At 37.3% G+C, this 18,510-nt stretch overlaps 1 protein-coding gene across 1 annotated transcript in view; it reads right to left on the minus strand.

The window, feature by feature from the left end:
• Window positions 1-18,510, minus strand: part of brinp3a.1 (bone morphogenetic protein/retinoic acid inducible neural-specific 3a, tandem duplicate 1) — a 47,467-nt gene that overhangs the window by 14,988 nt on the left and 13,969 nt on the right. Inside the window, exons 3-4 of the mRNA XM_072684362.1 lie at window positions 15,723-15,910; window positions 10,729-10,913 (exon numbers count right to left, since the gene is read on the minus strand). Coding sequence (XP_072540463.1) covers window positions 10,729-10,913; window positions 15,723-15,910 — 373 coding nt within the window. The remainder of the gene's footprint in view (window positions 1-10,728; window positions 10,914-15,722; window positions 15,911-18,510) is intronic.

Here is an 18,510-nt window from a genome sequence, read left to right on the forward strand (position 1 = left end):
CCTACAGATGTTCATTTTGTTAACAAACTATCTGGTGAAGCTCAGTTAATTCTAGGCAGTGTTACAGTTAAGATTAGCATCAGGGCTAGGTTTAGATTTTGGGTTGAGGTTAAAGTTAGGGTTATGATTCGGAACAATTAAACAGAATTTAAAAGGTATTTAGTTGAATAGAAGTTAAGAGTAAGCTAAGCATCTATTTGCTGCTGTAAAAACTGAATTTCCCGTGGGATAAATGAAGTGATCTATCTATCTATCTATCTATCTATCTATCTATCTATCTATCTATCTATCTATCTATCTATCTAAAACATCTACAATGTAATATCCAAATAAATAATTAACTGTATTGTGTAATATTCATATTATTTTACAATATTTTTGTTTCCAACACAAAGAATGACTAAATGTTAACAGTGTCACATCCTTTCTGTTGTTCTGCTATATCAGGTAAGTTTCTGTAATGCTCATATGTGATACTGAACTTGGACCATGATTCTTTTGTTCACTGCAATAGTTCTGCAGACAATTATTTAACATTACCATTCAAGCTTACAATTTACCCTTACATGCTATTTTCTATCTGACATTCATCACAGATAATTATGTGATCTAGTATTTTAATAAACCCATATTTAGCAGTGATTCATCTGTGCCGATTGTATCTGAATGTTTGACAGCTAGCCTTTATGAGATCAGTAATTCGTCTGAAGGCTGCATCCTTGGAAGCAGTGTGTTTATACAATGTCCTAAGAAAAATACATATGGAGCATATCACAACAATGATAATATGAGCTAATGATTATGTGGCTGGATTGCTTTAATGTCTAGCATTGTACAGTTAGAACAAAAGAAAATGGTAATGGTAAAAAAAAAAAATAAGCAAAATGGTAATGGCTATGACAAGGGCTGTGTTTTGTTTTTTTGTTTTTTTTTATCTCCACATGCGGTCAGTAAGCTATTGCATATACAGTGGCAAGAAAAAGTAAGTGAACCCTATGGAATTGTAAGGTTTTCATTATTAATTTGTCATAAAATGTGATCTGATCATCATTCAAGCATACTGACAAATATAATGTGTCTAAAATAATAACACCAAAAAAAATATGATCATTCATGTCTTTATTAAGAACAACCATGAAAAACTGGCGTCTTCTTAAGAAAATGAGTTTGGAGATGTGGACTTGTTTGACTAATAAAAAACACTTAAGAGGGATAAGCGTATGTGAGCCATGCCTTGCGAAAAAGAGCTTTCAGAGAATATACAATCAAAAATTGACCATAAAGCTGGAAAGGGTTACAAAGTGATTTCAAAGTGACTTGAAAGGCTTTAGAAATTGACCAGACTACAGTAAAGCAAACAATCTACAAATGGAGACAATTTGGGACTGTGGCTATTCTGCCAAGAAGTTGGTGCTGTCAAAATGACCCCAAGAGCACAACAGAGACTCATCAAAGGGGTAAAGAAACAACCTGAGTGACAACTAAAGATTTGAAGGCATCCTTGGTACAGGCTAACATCTGTGTTCATGAGTCTACAGTTCATAAAACCCTGAAAAAGCAGGTTGTCTATGGCAGGACACCACAAAGAAAGCCACTGCCTACTAAAAAGAACATTGCTGCACGGCTGAAGTTTGCAAAAGAGCACATTGACACTTCACACTGTCAAAATGTTTTGTGGACAGGTAAAACTAAGATCGAACTCTTTGGAAAGAACATGCAGCACTATATCTAAAGTACAAAGGCACTGCACATCACCATGAAAATATCATCTCAACTGTAAAGTATGGTGAATGGAACATCATGATTTGGGCCTGCTTTGCTGCATCAGGGCCTGGCCAGCTTGCAATCATCGAAGAAAAGATGAATTCCCAAATGTATCAAAAAAGTCTACAGGATAATGTGTATTTGAACATCATCTGAAACTCTGTAGAAGTTGGGTGATGCAACAGGACAATGACCCAAAACACCAGAGCAAGTCCACAACAGAACCGCTTATGAAAAACAAATTCCGCCTTTTGGAATGGGCTAAAATTCCTCCTGAACGATGTGCATGTCTGATCCACAGCTACAGGAAGCGCATGCTTGAGGTTATTGCTGCCAAGGGGGGTCAACCAGCTATTAATTCCAAGGGTTCACTTACCTTTTCCACTACCACTTTGAATGTTGAATAAGTGTGTTCAATAAAGACCTGCAAGAATTTTTTTTCTGTGTGTTTTTATTTTAGGCATGTTATATTTGTCAATATGCTTGACTTGAATGAGGATCAGATCAAATTTTATGACAAATTAATGCAGAAAACCATAAAACTCCAAAGGGTTCACATACTTTTTCTTGCCACTGTATACAGATTACACCAAGAGTGGTTATACCTGTGGATATATAAGGCTGCAGTGTATTGTCTACGGCACACTCCCCCTGTTTTTATACATCAAATCTTCTAACAATACTGTGTATGTAAAACACTGTGCTGAGGACACAAACGAGAGGAGGGAAGGGTGGCTGTATGTAAGGGTGTGACAGAATACAAAGCATTTGTTTTGGAGATGCTGGTGCTTTAGTGCGACATCTAGTCCTAGAAAGGATAATATATGGAACCTTTAATACAAGACAGCTCAATATTTAATTCACAAATTAAGGAATGTAGCATAAACATATGTGTATATATCATTGCTCACACAAAAATGTCAACTTTACAGAAGGAGGAATAACTTACAATGAAAATCAATGAAAACATTTTTGAGCATTTCTATTGGTCTTGTATCACAACTTTTGACACAGCGTAAATAACAGCTGCCCGATCCAAAGCATAAAGGCTGAAAAGGGCTACATACAGTAAGAAAAGATAACAGTGGCAGAACAGCACAGGCTGAATTTAAATGCAAACCGAGTTGTATCATAATTCCTAACATTCAGTATTGGAATCCTATTTTATCGGTCTTATAAATGATGTCTGGTTATGCAGGGATGGGTAATGAACAATGCGTGGGTGCAACATTATCTTGAGATGTAAATTAGGATGGGAACAAATAAAATTCATTTTGGATATGTGCCAAATAATTATGGTATTCATAAATGATTATCAAAGCATTTGTTCAAAGATACGGTTCCTAAGTGGGCCTAAATGTATGCATATTAATGGTAATCACTCCTAAACTTTGCTAGTGTTAATTTAATATGCATTAATATGGAAAGCATTATAAAGTGTTTTTGCCATGGCTGGGATAAAATCTTTACATATCTTTGCACACATAAACTGTCAAAAGTGCAGCTCTGGTAGAAGCCATTTAACTACACATTCTTTAGCTTAACGGATAGTAGTGGGGAATCTTTGCATGTTTTAAGCTTGGTTTATCCCAAATTAATTTAGCGTTGCCCAAACTCTGTTGCTTATGATCTCTGAAAGACAATTTTATGTACTTATACCATATTTCTTATGGTCTTTAAAAGACCATATCTCTTAGGACCTGTGATTTATGCATACTATTTATTCATAGACTTTAAATTAATAAGAATATGTGTCTGATGACAACAAAACCAATTATTTTATTAACTGTTTGATTTGAACTTATGTGCCCAATCATGATTGTCTCTGGTGTTGGCACTGCGACAATCAAGACGATGGATCAGATTGGGAAGTAAATTCAACGCTGGCACTTTTGTCAACACCAGCCCACTACACCCACATCACCTCTGAGTGGACTAAAACAATAAACTCTGTTTAAACCCTTCAAAATATGAGAGTCAAAGATGTTGTAGTTTGTTTGAGGGCTGGAGTGACTGTTGTTGAGTTAGATGTGATAAGTATTTATTTATTTGTAGATTTGTAACTAACTTAACTTGCTAAGTTAGTTACCTAACCCTAACCCTAACTGACTAACTAAGCTAACAAAGAGAAGGTCTGCATTTTAGCCCTATAGCTTTATGATTTATCTTTCCTGGTTATGGTCATTACACTTTGTCATTCAGGAGGCAGCATTTTTGTAATTTGCCAATGGCCACACACAGAGGATATTGCAGGCCACTAAAGTATCTAGATTATCTGTGATCTAGTATTCACACTGCATGGTCTCTATTCACTTTATGTAACACTACACAGTGACAATGTGGCACATGTTCCAGGTGAACACTTGAATGCAGTTTCTTGCTCTCTTAACAGCCCACAAACATGGTGACCCACATGGAATTGCCCTGGCCCTCCTGATGGCAGGCACATCCCTGGCTGTGTCCCAGCAGCTAGAACTTTTTTTAAAATGTCAAAAGAATAGGTTGTCGTTATTGCATGTGGTGTTCAAAAGCCTCTCAAACTGACTTTACAGATCAAACTGTTTGGGAAACTGCTTATAGGGTTTATTCTCCTGACTGAGTTTTTCACCTTCAAATCCTTACACTCTCAAAAATAAAGGTGCTTCAAATGTAATAAAAATAAATGTGCCATATGGCTCTATAAAGAACCATGTTTTGGAATAGGGATGTGTGAGTGTAAAAAAACCTTGAGTGTAAGTGTGAAAAAGGTCTAAAAACCTTCATTTGATGTTCGTCTATTCACTTAATGGTTCTTTATTAATTTAAAGGTTATTTACACTCACAGATCTCTATTACAAACAGGGTTGTTAATAGAACTAAAAATGATTCATTTGATTCTTCATCGCATAAAGATGCATGTAAAGCATCCATATTTTAAAAATGGTACATAAACCTTTGGTTCGGTTTGCTTTCTGTTGGATTTGTAGCTCATATTGGCAGAACTGACCAGCATGTGCATCCACATGGCTACCAGCTCAGGCGAAATCAAGGTAAGTAGAAAGATCATTCAACAATTTGGACACAGTCCTCCTTTTGCTTTTCTAAATGGAAAATATTCACTGTGTCATTTTGTGAGAAGCAAAGAATATCTTGATGCAGTTAAAGAGTTTCTGCTCATTTGTTTATTCATTATCATTACTTTATTTCACGCACAAACAATTAACATTATTAATTAACAGTGTTTCACATTTGTGTGTTTATTTGCACTGCTTTGGATATGTAACAGCCTTTTGACAGTAAGCAAATGTATATTTATGTGTATTTAAACAGTCAGTTTTATGGACAATTAAAAAACTATAGTATCTAATAATCTAATCTTCTTTGTTTTTTTTTTTGTTTTTGTTTTTTACCAGGGATTGGGGCTTCATTCAGTACAGAAGGAGTGAGTCTGTGTGTGTACAGAAAATTCTGGGAATACATACATATACATTCTAATTCCATTGCATGTATAGTTTAATCATACACCTGCAAATGAAGTGAAATTAGACATTTTTGTCAGTTCTATTTAGACAAATCCACAAAATAGTGGAGCATCCACTGAATGGGTGTTGTCAGATATTTTAATGACAATGGTTTTTAGTAGACCTAATCAAGCTTTTATTGAAGAGAGCACTGCCATTAGTGCTTAATATGGATGATCACTTGTTTAGAAATTGCTGTTTTCCGTTACAACCCCATCGAATAAAACACATTCAACTGGCTCTAGTCAATAGGCAAAGCCATTGAGTGTTTTCAATAGGCATATCCACATTTGCATCATGCATGTGTTTTGAGAATCTCAGCAGCTGCTTTTATTAAAAAGACCTTTTCCGGTTAGCTTACCCCCGTTGTGTCTGCATGCGCTATGGATAAGCTTGTCGGCGAAGGGAAGGGAGTGTGCATCAGAATGGGATTATATTCTGCTCCATAGAAAATGGAACCTTATTGAAAGCAGCAGGAAACCTCACAGAGTAGGAAGTTGCGGTTAATACTTTCAGCTTCAGCTGAGCCCCTTAAATGAAACAGTGATATGCTCTTTACAAGGGACCTCGTCTGCTAGCATTAGTTGGAAAATTCCTTTTGATTTTCCAGCATTCTTGTATCTCTGGGCTGAATTCTTGGTTGGTTTCAATGCAGTCAAAGAGAGGAAGGAAGGGCAGAGTAACTGCTGCTGGCAGATGTTTTATTTCTTCTAGTTTTAACTTCAGAGATATGACCAGTGCCTCAGGTGCAACTTTCCTCTGCCTTAATAACATTTTTCTTAATCATTTCCTTTTAGAAGTGTCAGTGAAGGTTAAAATGAAGACTGAGTTTGGGTGGGGGAGGGGTCTATTATAACTTAAAATATTGATATGGGGTCTTTAAATCTGGTTATTCATTAACCAAGCGAGCTACACTAATGACCAAGTCATGTTAACGTCTTGTCCAGTTTGGATAATTAAACAAAAAGTTACCTAAACTTAAATTTAAGACACTTATTTAATTTACTTATGGAAAACTTATTATCATGGGATAAAGTCTTTACCTATCTGTGCACACATGAACCGTCAGAAACACTGCTCTCGTGGAAGCCATTTAACAAATTCTGTGGCTTAACGGATAGTGAACAGTAAATCTTTGCATGTTATAAGCTTGGTTCATCCCATATCATGAATTAATTTAGCATTGCCCAAACTCTGTTGCTTGTGATCTCTGAAAGACTAATTTTTATGCCAATTTCATTGTCATTTGCAAGACCATATTTTTTATCTTCTGTGATTTACTCATACTATTTATTTATAGAAACTCATAAATGAATTATTTAAACATAACTCTAGCTGCTGAATTAGTGTTGTCAGATATTTCAATGACATATTTTTTAAATAGACCTAATCAAGCTTTTACTGAAGATAGCAGTGTCATTATTGCTTAATAGGGATGGTCCTTTGTTTAAAAATTGCTCTTTTCTGTTATACCCCCAAAGAATAAAAAACATTCAGATATGAGCTGACACTCTTATCCAGAGCAACTTACAAGATTACTCGTATTCCAGAGGTGGGCCAATGCAGTGTTCAAGTCCAAGGACTTGTATTGGTGAACTGAATCCCAGTTTCCTACATGTTGTAATAGCACACTGGCAGGTGGTGGTGTTATCTGTTGCGCCACACAATCCAATTAGTCAATCTAGTCAATAGGCAAAGCCATTAAGTGTATTCAATAGGCATTGGCATATTTGCATCATGCATGTGTTTTGAGAACCCCAGCAGCTGCGTTTAATAAAAAAATATCTTTTTTAATAAAAACACAAATTAAACAAAAATGTACCTAATTTGAATTAAAGACACATTCATTTAGTTTTGAAAAACAGGGATATTTACAAAGGCAGGAAGAAAGCAAACATCTTTATGATCTAAATGTAATAATTCAGTTATATAACTATATATTCTTTTTTTGTACAAATGAGCAAAATAAACACACAAGTTCACAAACGACTTGCTCAGTTAATAAATACAATTAAGCCACTTTATGAAATGTTGATTATTGTATTTTATATCCTATTCGTTTTGACATCTGATGTTTGAGATGTTACAGTCCACTTAACTTCATGATTCCTTTCCATATTCAGAATGACTAATGCTAGCCCCCCCATTGCTTGTTCAGAAACTGTCACACTGTTTCAAACAATTACAATAGCCGGTTGAGGTAGCATTGTGTTCTTTTTATATAGCAACATAATAGCACTCCGACAGCTTCAGATCGGTATGCAAATACTTTTTCTGCATTTACTATGCAGAGCATGGATAGGCACATTGTGATAATGTTATTACTGTTTCTGAGACATGTTACTTGGTCAGATCACTTGGGACCTATGTGCACAGCTTAACTTGCTAGGCAAAAAATGGCATTCTGTTGCTGTCATGCAAAAAACGCTGATTCTTCGCTTTGGGACCAATAGAAACACTCTAAAAATACCTGAGAATTAAATATTTTTACATTAAAGGTCAAGTCAAGACAACCACGTGTTGGACACATGGAATTTGATGGAATTTTCATCTCCACCTTTAACCCATCTATGCAGTAAACACATACACACTAGATAGCATACAAACAATAATAAAATGAGCACACATGCCCTGAGCAGTGGGCAGCCTTCGCTGTGGCACTGGGGAGCAGAGAAGGTTAAAGGCCTTGCTCAAGAGTGCCCAACAGAGGCACCTTAGCGAACCGAGGTATCAAACCCACAACGCTGTCATCAATAGCCTAACCAGAGCTCTGACCACTGAGCCACCACTGCCCCCACTCAATCATTTCAATAAAAATATGAGGTTCTGATCCAACAGTGATGGTTTGACAGTTCACCCTCCAGTGTTACAATATAAAATGTTTGAGGACAAAATCCTTTATATTAGTCAAAACTTTCTTTAGAGACTGTAGACACATAATTTGCGAGGTTTGCCCTTGTGCACATTCAGAAGGGTTATGTGTGGTAGGACCATAGAAGACTTGCTGAGCTTGCAAGCCTTTGAGCACCACCTTTTAAACATGAAGGGTTTTTTTCTGCAAAGTTAATATAACTGATAACCTCATTATGGTTCTAGCCTCTAATTTGGAAGACTAAATAGCTGGCGCATATGAATTTCCCTGCATTAGGGATGCACTGGAATGATTGTCCTCCTAGCCCTTATAACAATAGCATGCTCATATGATAGAAATCGAGAAAGATGACACATCATCACACATTAAAATGCACTCTGCCTTTGACCACTCAATCATTTCAAAGCTCGCTCCTGAACGTAATGTCTGAGAACACTCTCCTCCCAACTGTAAATTAAAATTAAAGGCCACGATTGATGTCAACTGGCACTTTCCGAATTTCCTGTTCACTGTCTCGGCTCACTGTTGAAGTTAAAAATCCATTTATTACCAGCGGTGCAGAAAATACTCCTCATCAGTCTCTTGCTCATTAGAGACTGACACCTTGGTTATATTCAAAATGGCTGACAAATGAGCAGGACTCTTAGAGACATATTGAAATTGAGCAGATAATTTCTCACCCTGATGCATAATTCTACCGGAAATTTCACATTTATTTCTTTGATATATGTCCTCTTATTTTCCTCTTCAGAAAGCTAGTGTCTACTTTATATGGGCAGGCAAGCTTTATGTTGCATCATGAACAAGGAGGATCACTGTTGTTTTTTTTTTTTTTAAGAGCAGCTCTGTATTCACATCTGTCTTCATCTTAGTGAGGTAAAAATCCATGCGCTGAATTAAGGCTGCTGATGCTGGGAATATTTCCCATCACTCTCCTGAAGCAGGACAGAAATAAAGGCAGCCAAGAAGACTACTGTATATTCATTTCAATCATGACACCTCATAGGTGCTTTAGCCAAAACAAGGCTGTCAAAAGGACAATGTGCCCTGCTTCCTATTACTACAAATAGATAGCACTGAGAGGTGAGTGGAGTGAGAGAGAGAGGTACACCTCACATAATAAATGGTGTTAACCAGATGAATACTGTAATGAAATTCAGCAAACGTTTTTACATTGTTTGAAATTCAGCAAACAATGTAAAAAGGGATCATCAAATTTATTCTTTTTTTTACACTGACCTCCATTGAAAGACAAGATTTTGCTATTTTGGAGATACAATGTGTTTGCATGTCAATGATGATTGTTAAACTTTGTAAGACACAAAAGCCATTACTTATTCATGTTTTGCAAAATACATTAAAGTTAAATAAATTCTGACTTTTTTGCAGCACCTCATTTAAAAGTGATATCATAGTGTCCTGTTTCTGTCTCTTCTGGTGTCATCATTAGAGTGTAGTTTTGTTAGCCCCCCATGCATAGATGTATCTATTCGTGTTTTTGATATAAGTAGGGTTCATGTTTCAGTTTTCCTGTATCTTCTTTTTATTGCTTGTTTTAGGCTTAGGTTAAATTACCATTCAAAGGTTTAGATTTGTATTAAAACTGGACTTTTCATTTTAGATTAGTTGAGATTAATGTTGCAGGTAATGTTTCATATTTACATGTACACAATTTTTTATACAATTAATGTCTACTGGTCCAAATGCAAATCATTTGGAGACATAACAGTTTAAATAAGATAAGATAAGATAAGATAATCCTTTATTAGTCCCGCAGTGGGGAAATTCTCAAAATATAAATAATATTTTAGTTATTCTGCTTTTTTCATCAATTTGTTTTATAAGTCTCAAATTGGAATATTCACTAGTAGTGTATCTGACTTCAGGTGTTCATCATTAATCATACATTTTTACTTTTTACCCTGTATCAGTTTGACTGTGTTGTATAGATTAGTGATTAAATTCCTTTAATCATTAATTACTACATTAATTAGTCCTTAATTACAAAATAAAGATTCATTATTAATAAAATGAAAGTGAATAATGATACAAATCTCAAAATATTTCATGATTAATTAATTATGTAGCAAAAGCTAGTTGCTGTCTTATACTAACTGATACTTTGTGCTTTGTCGCCATGTCATTTCATTGTGCTCAAATCCTGCTCATTTGCTAAAACATGACAATATATTTAAAACAAATTCTATTTTACATTCTCTTTTAAAATCTGAAACATTCAAAATATGCAGTTTTTATAGACTATGTTATATTTACGTACTTAGTTCTATACTTTAGTCCTATAATAAACTAATTTCAGATTTCTGAAAGGGTATGTAGATTCATTTGATTAATTAAACGCATGATAGATAATAATAAAAGCCCCCAAAGCGAGCCTCAAACACACACACACACAAAACCTTGCTATGCTTCAACTCCTCCCATCCTCCATTTGCCCTCCAAAACATGAAGCCAGATGCATCCCCCAAAAAACAATAGAGACAGCCTAGCTTAACTCTGCCTCAATCCTAAATATAACCACGGAAATGTGGGGTCAGGTCCCAAGGTCTGTGCGCATCTAGGCCGGAGGGTTACCTTGATGGCAGTGGAGGCAATCTGGAGGTGGTGCAGCTTGCGCAGTGTGCTCTCTCGATCTATGAAGTAGGAGGCAGCCAGCTGGTGGAGCGCCTCCAGAGTCACAGCCGTGCTGTTGGAGTCGGTCAGGTCTGCTGTCCGGCTCAGCCTCCTCTTGTCTACAAATATAGTTAAAGCCTCTTCACCTGCAACGGACAAGAGCACAACAGAGTGCAGTGAGGAGGGGGGAGCAGGAAAGTAGAATAGGAGATGTGGGTAGGATAGGACTTCATGTGAAAGAAATGAAAAACAATTTTCTGAATTGACCTATCGTCTTCTTCTGGGTATTTACATGAAACAGCAAGAGGTTTACATGTTTCATTACAATTAGGCTTATGTATAGTTATCACTATCAAATTAAAACGAACAGATATCAAATGACCAGTGGTGTGATGTATTTTTTTTATTTATTTATTTTTTGCTAATTTGCAATTCATATGAATATTCAATTCATATTCAATTGTTAAGTAAATGAAAAATAGAATAATAAGTATGTCACTCTATTTCTTGCAAAGAGCTGTGGCAGTAAAGAGCTAACAGTGAGTATGTACAGTACAGTAGCATGTTGGTGATTTTAGACATGAACGTGACAGACAGTACCTCAAGCCATATTTAAGTATTAAAGTCCTGACTGCAAAACAATCCTTTTTAACCCGTTTTATTGCAATGATGATTGCATTGGTAACTGTTTCATGTTTTATATTTTTACAGAACTCAAACTGTAACAATTTACAACAGATGCTCTTATCCAGAGCAACTTAGTTTCACTGTTTACTCCAAAAATATCCTTAGCTAGTCTGAATAGGCTAGAATCCAAAAGATACCTCAAGCTAGATGCTGCCAAATGCAAAAGTCAGTATGGATACCTAGATACACAACACTCAACACATTACACTTTGCCTGAATGTCAAACAAACCAAGTAAGAGTACAACAGTAAGTCTTAATAAGTGCTGATTTAGGTACTTTTAAAATAGATGGGCTTTTAGTCAGTGTTGGAAGACAGCAAGGAACCCTGCTGTTCGGACACTCAGGGGACATTTGTTGTACCACTTAGGTGCCAGGCAAGAAAAAAATCTGGATGTTTGAAGCCCAAGGGCTAGCATGAGGCCAGCATCAGGGTTTTGAAACATTTAGTAATTCTTGTTTATCTTTTTTAGTGTGTTTTACAGACAGGACCTCAATACTAAGATTTAACCCAGCTTACTAGCTAGGTGAAATTCATTGCCCTATTTCAAACAACTAAACAGTCATGTGAAAAAAACAAAATGCAACCTTTTTGAAGGGTTTTATGTATCAGGACATAATAAAAACATCCTCGTCAGAAGGTCTTGGTAAATACAAAATAAAGATGGACAACAACACATGACAAATTCCACCACATCATCCGTAATTTAATAAAGATAAAGCCTAAATGGAAAAGCCATGCGTGGAAAAACTATGGAGGGATCAATAGCTAGCAGCAGTCACTTAAAGTAGTGGTTTTCTGTATGACTTTATCAGCATCTCACATCGTTCTGAAGGAATTTTTGCCCATTCGTCTTTATAACATTGCTTTGGTTCATTGAGGTTTGTGGGCATTTATTCATGCACAGCTCTATTAAAAAACAGTGTACACAATTCTGAAGAACAATGGTTGATATTTGGCAATGGTCAAAAGCCCTTGAGCTTCCAGTATGGCTTGGCTCGACCCGCCATACCTCAAAATCCAGTCGCTCGCTGTCTTCAAAAGCAGACTGAAGACCCACCTCTTCCGAGAATACTTAGGGCGAATAGTAGAGTGGTCACCTTATTGACTTTTGTTTAGTAGTGTCTAAACTTAAGAGGTATCTTTGAATTTGTAGTCTATTCAAACTAGCTGAAGTTATTCTTGGGTAAATAGCAAAGCACTTTTGTAAGTCACTCTGGATAAGAACGTCTGCTAAATGCCTTAAATGTAAATATAAATATTTGAAATCAACAGTAAAACAGAAACACCCCTTCAGTGCTCCTTCAAAAGCGCCATTTCTCAAATTCATGCGTGCATATTCTAGATAATGACACTCCAAAACCAAAACACAATGGAGTAAAGACTAGGAAGAGTCAGCACTCTAACTTCCAGCCTCGTCCAATATCGCTACCACGGTATTTGTATGCTGGTTGTCGGCCTTGTACAAGCCATTAGCCATGTCATTAGCAAGTGCCAGATACACTGTGTCCCTGTTTCCCAGGGACCGGAAAGCTAGTGAACCGTGAGGAAATATTCCCTGAATTTTACAAAAAGTCTACTGAACTAAAATAGTATACAACACCATTAAGGTCCAGCCTCAGCATTGTAGTTGGGTTGAGGTTTGGATTTTGACTGGGCCATCTTTTCTTTTTCAGTCATTCTGTTGTAGATTTGCTGGTGTGCTTAGGATTTAGTTGTTGGATAGATGGCCTCACATTTTACTCGATAATACTTTGGTATACAGCAGAGTGCTCAGGTTGTGTGGCTGCCAAACGATCTTTACCCCTCAACCACCATGCTTGACAGTTGGGATGATGTGTTTATGCTTATACAGCGTTTGGTTTTTGCCAAATGTGGCTCTGTGCAGCATACATCTCCAATTTGCTGTCATCTGTCTAACAGACATCGTTCCAGATGTAACTTTGTTTGCAAGTTGTTTTAAGGAAGAAGAGGCTTTCTCCTGGCATCCCTTCCAAACAAGCTACTTCTTCAGTCTTCTTCTAATTGTACTGTCAGGAACTTGAACTGTTAACTGTGGCCTATAGAGTCTAAGCTGTAGCTTTTGTTTTTTGTTTTTTATTTGTATTTCTCTTAGCATTGCATGGCTTGCCCTGACCTTGTGGTGAATTTGCAGGGATGTCCACTCCTGGGAAGTGCCTTTCACTTGTAAATAATCTTTCTCACTGTAGGCTTCAGATCGTTTGGAAATACATTACCTTACATTCCTTCCCAGATTGATGGGCAGCAACAATTGCTTTTCTAAGACCATTGCCGGTGCCCTCCCGCCTTGGCGTTGTGTAAACACACCTGAATGCTCCAGATCAGCAAACTGCCAAAACTTCTGCGTTCATAGATGTGGTCACACTTGCTAGTGATCAATTACCCTCTTAATTCCTTTGGAAGCAGAAGGGTGCACTTAATGTTTCACACACTACTTCTGCATGGATTAGTTTTTGTTAAATAAATAATGACATGGTGTTACAATTTGTCATGTGTTATTGTCCATCCAAGGTTGTATTTAGCTCATTTTAAGATCCAGATGCTTTTTTATTATGTTCTGATATGTAAAACCATAGAATTCAAAGAAAGCATACTTTATTTTTTACATGACTGTATACTATATAAAATACAATTATCTTCCACATACAGAGGGCCTGGTAACTTCTTCAATATTTACTGTCACATTAAAATTTATGACTGTGTTCATAAAAGAAAAATAAATCTATTTCCAGTTACATCAAGAAAGCAAAACGATCACAAAAAAAAAACAGACAGGCCTGGGCTGTCCTAGAATAAGGCATGGATAACATCCTGCAATGAAAACTGACACAACCAAGATATAGTATTAAAGTTTTTTACAGCAAAGCAGAATTATTTAATTGCATTTTATCCTCAAAGACACACACGATAGGAAGTTGGGATAAGCCATTTGTATGACATGCCAAAAGCAGTTAGTGTTGAGGTCCTTGCTTAAAGGCCCAATAGTGGCAAGACTGGCCAGTAATGCTACAGAATTGCCATTCAGAGAACAACTGTAACTTCCACGAACATGCTTAAAATGCAGCGTTTGAACATTGATGCATCTTTGAACAAATTCACTGATACATCTCAGTCCAATTAACCTGATATTAACTCAACCAAAGAAAGAAGGTAAAAGGCAAAGAAAAAGGTGCATTTTAATACATTATTTTTTTTCTTTCATTTCCCTGACTGCACTTTCTGAAACATTCAATACAACAGTCTTCCACTGAAGCTTTTATCAGTTAACAATATGTAAGCAGTATTACAACCCGATTACAAAAATAAAAACACATGTATCACTAATTATTTCCACTATTTCCATTCAACAGATTTAAGACCAATTTTAAATGTATACTCTCTAGGGGGCATTTACACAGTCAGCTCTATAAGTTTTTGGATAGTGAGAAAAAATGTAATTTTGCCTATGAAGACCACCTCAATGCACTGAAGGCGGCTGCAGCAAAGGCCAGGCCAAAGCATTTCAAGGGAAAAAATGCACCAATTGTTGATGTCCATGGGTTCTAGACCTAAGGCGGTCATTGACTAGAAAAGTGTAAAACTCATAATAGTTTTGTTAGTCCAATTACCTTTGAGTCTTTTGAAAATACTGACAACAGTTAATACAATACTTAATTAAACCTTAAGGTCCACACTTTAATCACATCTTAATTGAATGTGTTTTAATCACATCTTAAATTTACTGAGTTGGTGTCCAGAGGTAAACTTTTTCCATCAAAATATTGTGTCCCTGTCCAAATAATTTTTGAGCGGACTGTATGTAATAAAAATCACAACATTTTCTTTTCCAATGATGAAACCTTGAGTTTCAATATGTTACCCGGCCATCTATAAATCACGGTAACCAATCCAACATTTCTACTTCATTAAAAATGAGCAACTAAAAGTTCCCATCCTTAAAACTACTAAAAAACTCTACCACCCCACAGGAACAAACAAACAGCTGACAGCATCGCATCACACAGTGTGAGTGTGGGCTGTCTCAGGCTAGATTCGTTACAGAACTGGAACAGATTCTATTTTCTAGCCTCCAATACCTGATCCAGCATTTTCAGCCAACATCAGTCAGATACCGATTCCTGGCATTGGCGCCATCTCTAATGTTTACTGCTTTAAGCAGGCATGGGCTAAAATGACATTTTCACAATACTTGATTATTTACAAAGGTACCTTATCGTAGCAAATATTACATCAATACAAAATCTGTACCTCCCAATGTAGCTGAGAGGAGGAAGTGTGTTCCATATTTCCGGATGATGTTGTCAGTGATGGTACTGAGGGTGGGACGGCGGCCCAGCTGCCTGATGGTCTGCATGAACTCTGGGTCGAGGGGGAAAGGAATGCCATTGTCCTCTCTTTCCAGCGCCAAGCTGTTCACCTTCCAGCGTCCGAACTCTCTGAAACATCACACACACACAAGCCCCATTAGGATATGACCTTCAGTCCCATGAAAGAGGCAGTAAGAGTGAAAACTCTGAAACTCATTTCTGACTGCTGGGTGAGACTTCTCTTTAGTGCCTAGTTCCAGATGCTTTAAAGAGCCTTGTGTCTTTCTGAAATTGGTGCTCTTTCTGCAGCAAAGCGAAAAATCACAAAATGAACGCCAGAAAAATCCTCACACAGCGTGTGTTCAAGGGGGAGACACACATTCAGATAAGACCCACCGGGGAGAAAATGTGATGACTGCATGACCCCGGTCTCTGCTATTTGAAGCTTTTTTGGTGCATCTTTTTTACAACACAAGAAGAGTGCCGTGATGTCTCTGGGAATTGCTCCAACTCACTGCAAAACCAGTTGTCCTCCCCTACTGGTTTTACATAATGGTGCAATCTGGGGTTATTTTGTGAGACTTTTGGTTCTGAAGTATGGTTGACTGCGAGCAATCAGGGACTGTGTTGGGTCTCTCTCATGAATGAAGGGCAAAAAGCAAACTAGATGAGGGTGGCTGGAACTCTCCTTGACAAAAGTGAGATGCCAATTTCCTGCATTTGCTTTGCCCTTATAGTAACAGCTGTTCAGTGCAGCAGACTGGATGCTGCTGACATTGCCATTGACAATCTAACTGGATTTGATAAAGCAAAGATTGTGCACAATTGTGCACAAATGATTCCAGCTCTAAACAAATAATACAAGGCAGTGGGTGCATGGTGTGATATTGCTGGATAAAGAATACTACATTTCAGCTGTCACAAAATTAAAAACAAAAGCTAAAAGGAAAAAGACAAAACCATGGCCTCACTACAGCCTTAAGCATCGTTCTATGGTTAACCTCCATAATACCAGTAACACAGCAGTGAAACCACTATTTGGACCCCCCTGCCCCCCCAAAAAAACAATAAGCTCATTGTGGCCTGCTTAATTCTGACATATATGTAAAATCACAACAATTGATTACTGCTGGGGAAGATGAGGACAGACAGATAGACAAGGGCAGAGAGAAAGAAAGGAGGGAGAGAGACAGATAGAGAGAAAGAGAGGTAAGTCATGATCGACATTGTGTCAGCGCACTGGGATCTGATGGACAGTTATGGATGGAGCCGGAGGCTAATCCACCACTGGGCTCCTGGTGCAGCAGCACAGCAGGATCAGACTTACTGAAGCACTACCTGCCATGCTTCCCCGCTGAGACCTATGGCTACACGGAGTCAACAGTGAGAACAAGCTCCACTGAAACAATCTGAGGCCAGGGGGAAACTAACACAGTCACTCAGGGGCAGCCACTGAGACTGCCTACATTACACCCTGAGAACTTGGAGGAATATTTGATAAAATGAGTCACACTGTTGTTTACTTTTCTGTACTAAGGCTTTCTAAAGGGAAGATTAAGATTAGAATAAAAGCCAGGCTACAAAATACATGTAATTCTGCAAAGCAAAACGTGTCACTCAGTTACCCTCAGCCATTTCAAGTTAATGAAATAGTCTGCTGGAAGCATTTCAATATACTCAAGTATATTGGACACTCGCTAGAGATGGGCTAAATCTGTAGAAAGCCAATCAAAATGTTAACTAGGATTGCCATCAAATGGCCATATATCTTATATTCAGTGTATTGAATAACACTTAAATGGTAGTTTGAATCAGGGAACTCGCCCCAGTGTGGCAGAAGTCATGGCCATAAACAGAATTTCTCAAATGTACCACCTCACTTGCAAGTAGCATGGGAAAATAAATCAATGAGGGGGTTATAAAGTGCCCACCAAGAATATATAAGCATGAAAGAAAACGTTAGACAAGCAGACAACATAGTATCTGTATACGTGGGCCGACAGTATCGCAGACTGATATCAGTGCTATAATTTCTATGCTTAAAATTCAAACATCATTCAAAAAACAGCTGGGGGAGGGTAAACGAATACCAACAGCATCACAGCTGGAATTCTGATTACACATAGAGGTCCTGTTGTGTACATACATTACACATGCCTGACAGTAACAATCTGCATCAAGGCCATATGGAGGTAAACAAATTATGTGTCGGGTGTCTGAAGGAAAGAATGTACTTGCCCCTGTGGCATGAATTCCATGTGCAAAGATGGAAAAGCAGGAAATACATTTCTCAACATGAATCCAAAAGCTACCTTGTCAATTGATGGTCGAACTGGAACTGTAAAAGAAGCAGGTGTTTTTAGGATGATGCTTGTGAAACTATTGGGCCAATTAAAAAAAAATACAAATTCAAGCAAAAAATGTCTGATTTGAGAAGATTATTGAAGTAGGCAAACTGCTATTACAATAATTAAATGAACATTAGCTGACTGTCTTGCCTTTTTCATTCGAAACTGTGTAATATATATAATTATGTAACATAAAAAATATATATTTTAGCAATGGCATCAGCAAATGTGTATTAGGTGCTTGAGAAAATCTGCAGCAGCCTGGACCTTGTCTGTTTACAGTGCTCTCCTGTCAGTCTGTGTGAGACACTCTTTAGCACTCCATAACTCCACCCCCATCTCTGTCTGTTCAGAGCTGAGCTGAGCAAAGTCAAGTTATGT

This window comes from Salminus brasiliensis, chromosome 7 (assembly GCF_030463535.1).
Source record: "Salminus brasiliensis chromosome 7, fSalBra1.hap2, whole genome shotgun sequence".
NCBI lineage: Eukaryota > Metazoa > Chordata > Actinopteri > Characiformes > Bryconidae > Salminus > Salminus brasiliensis.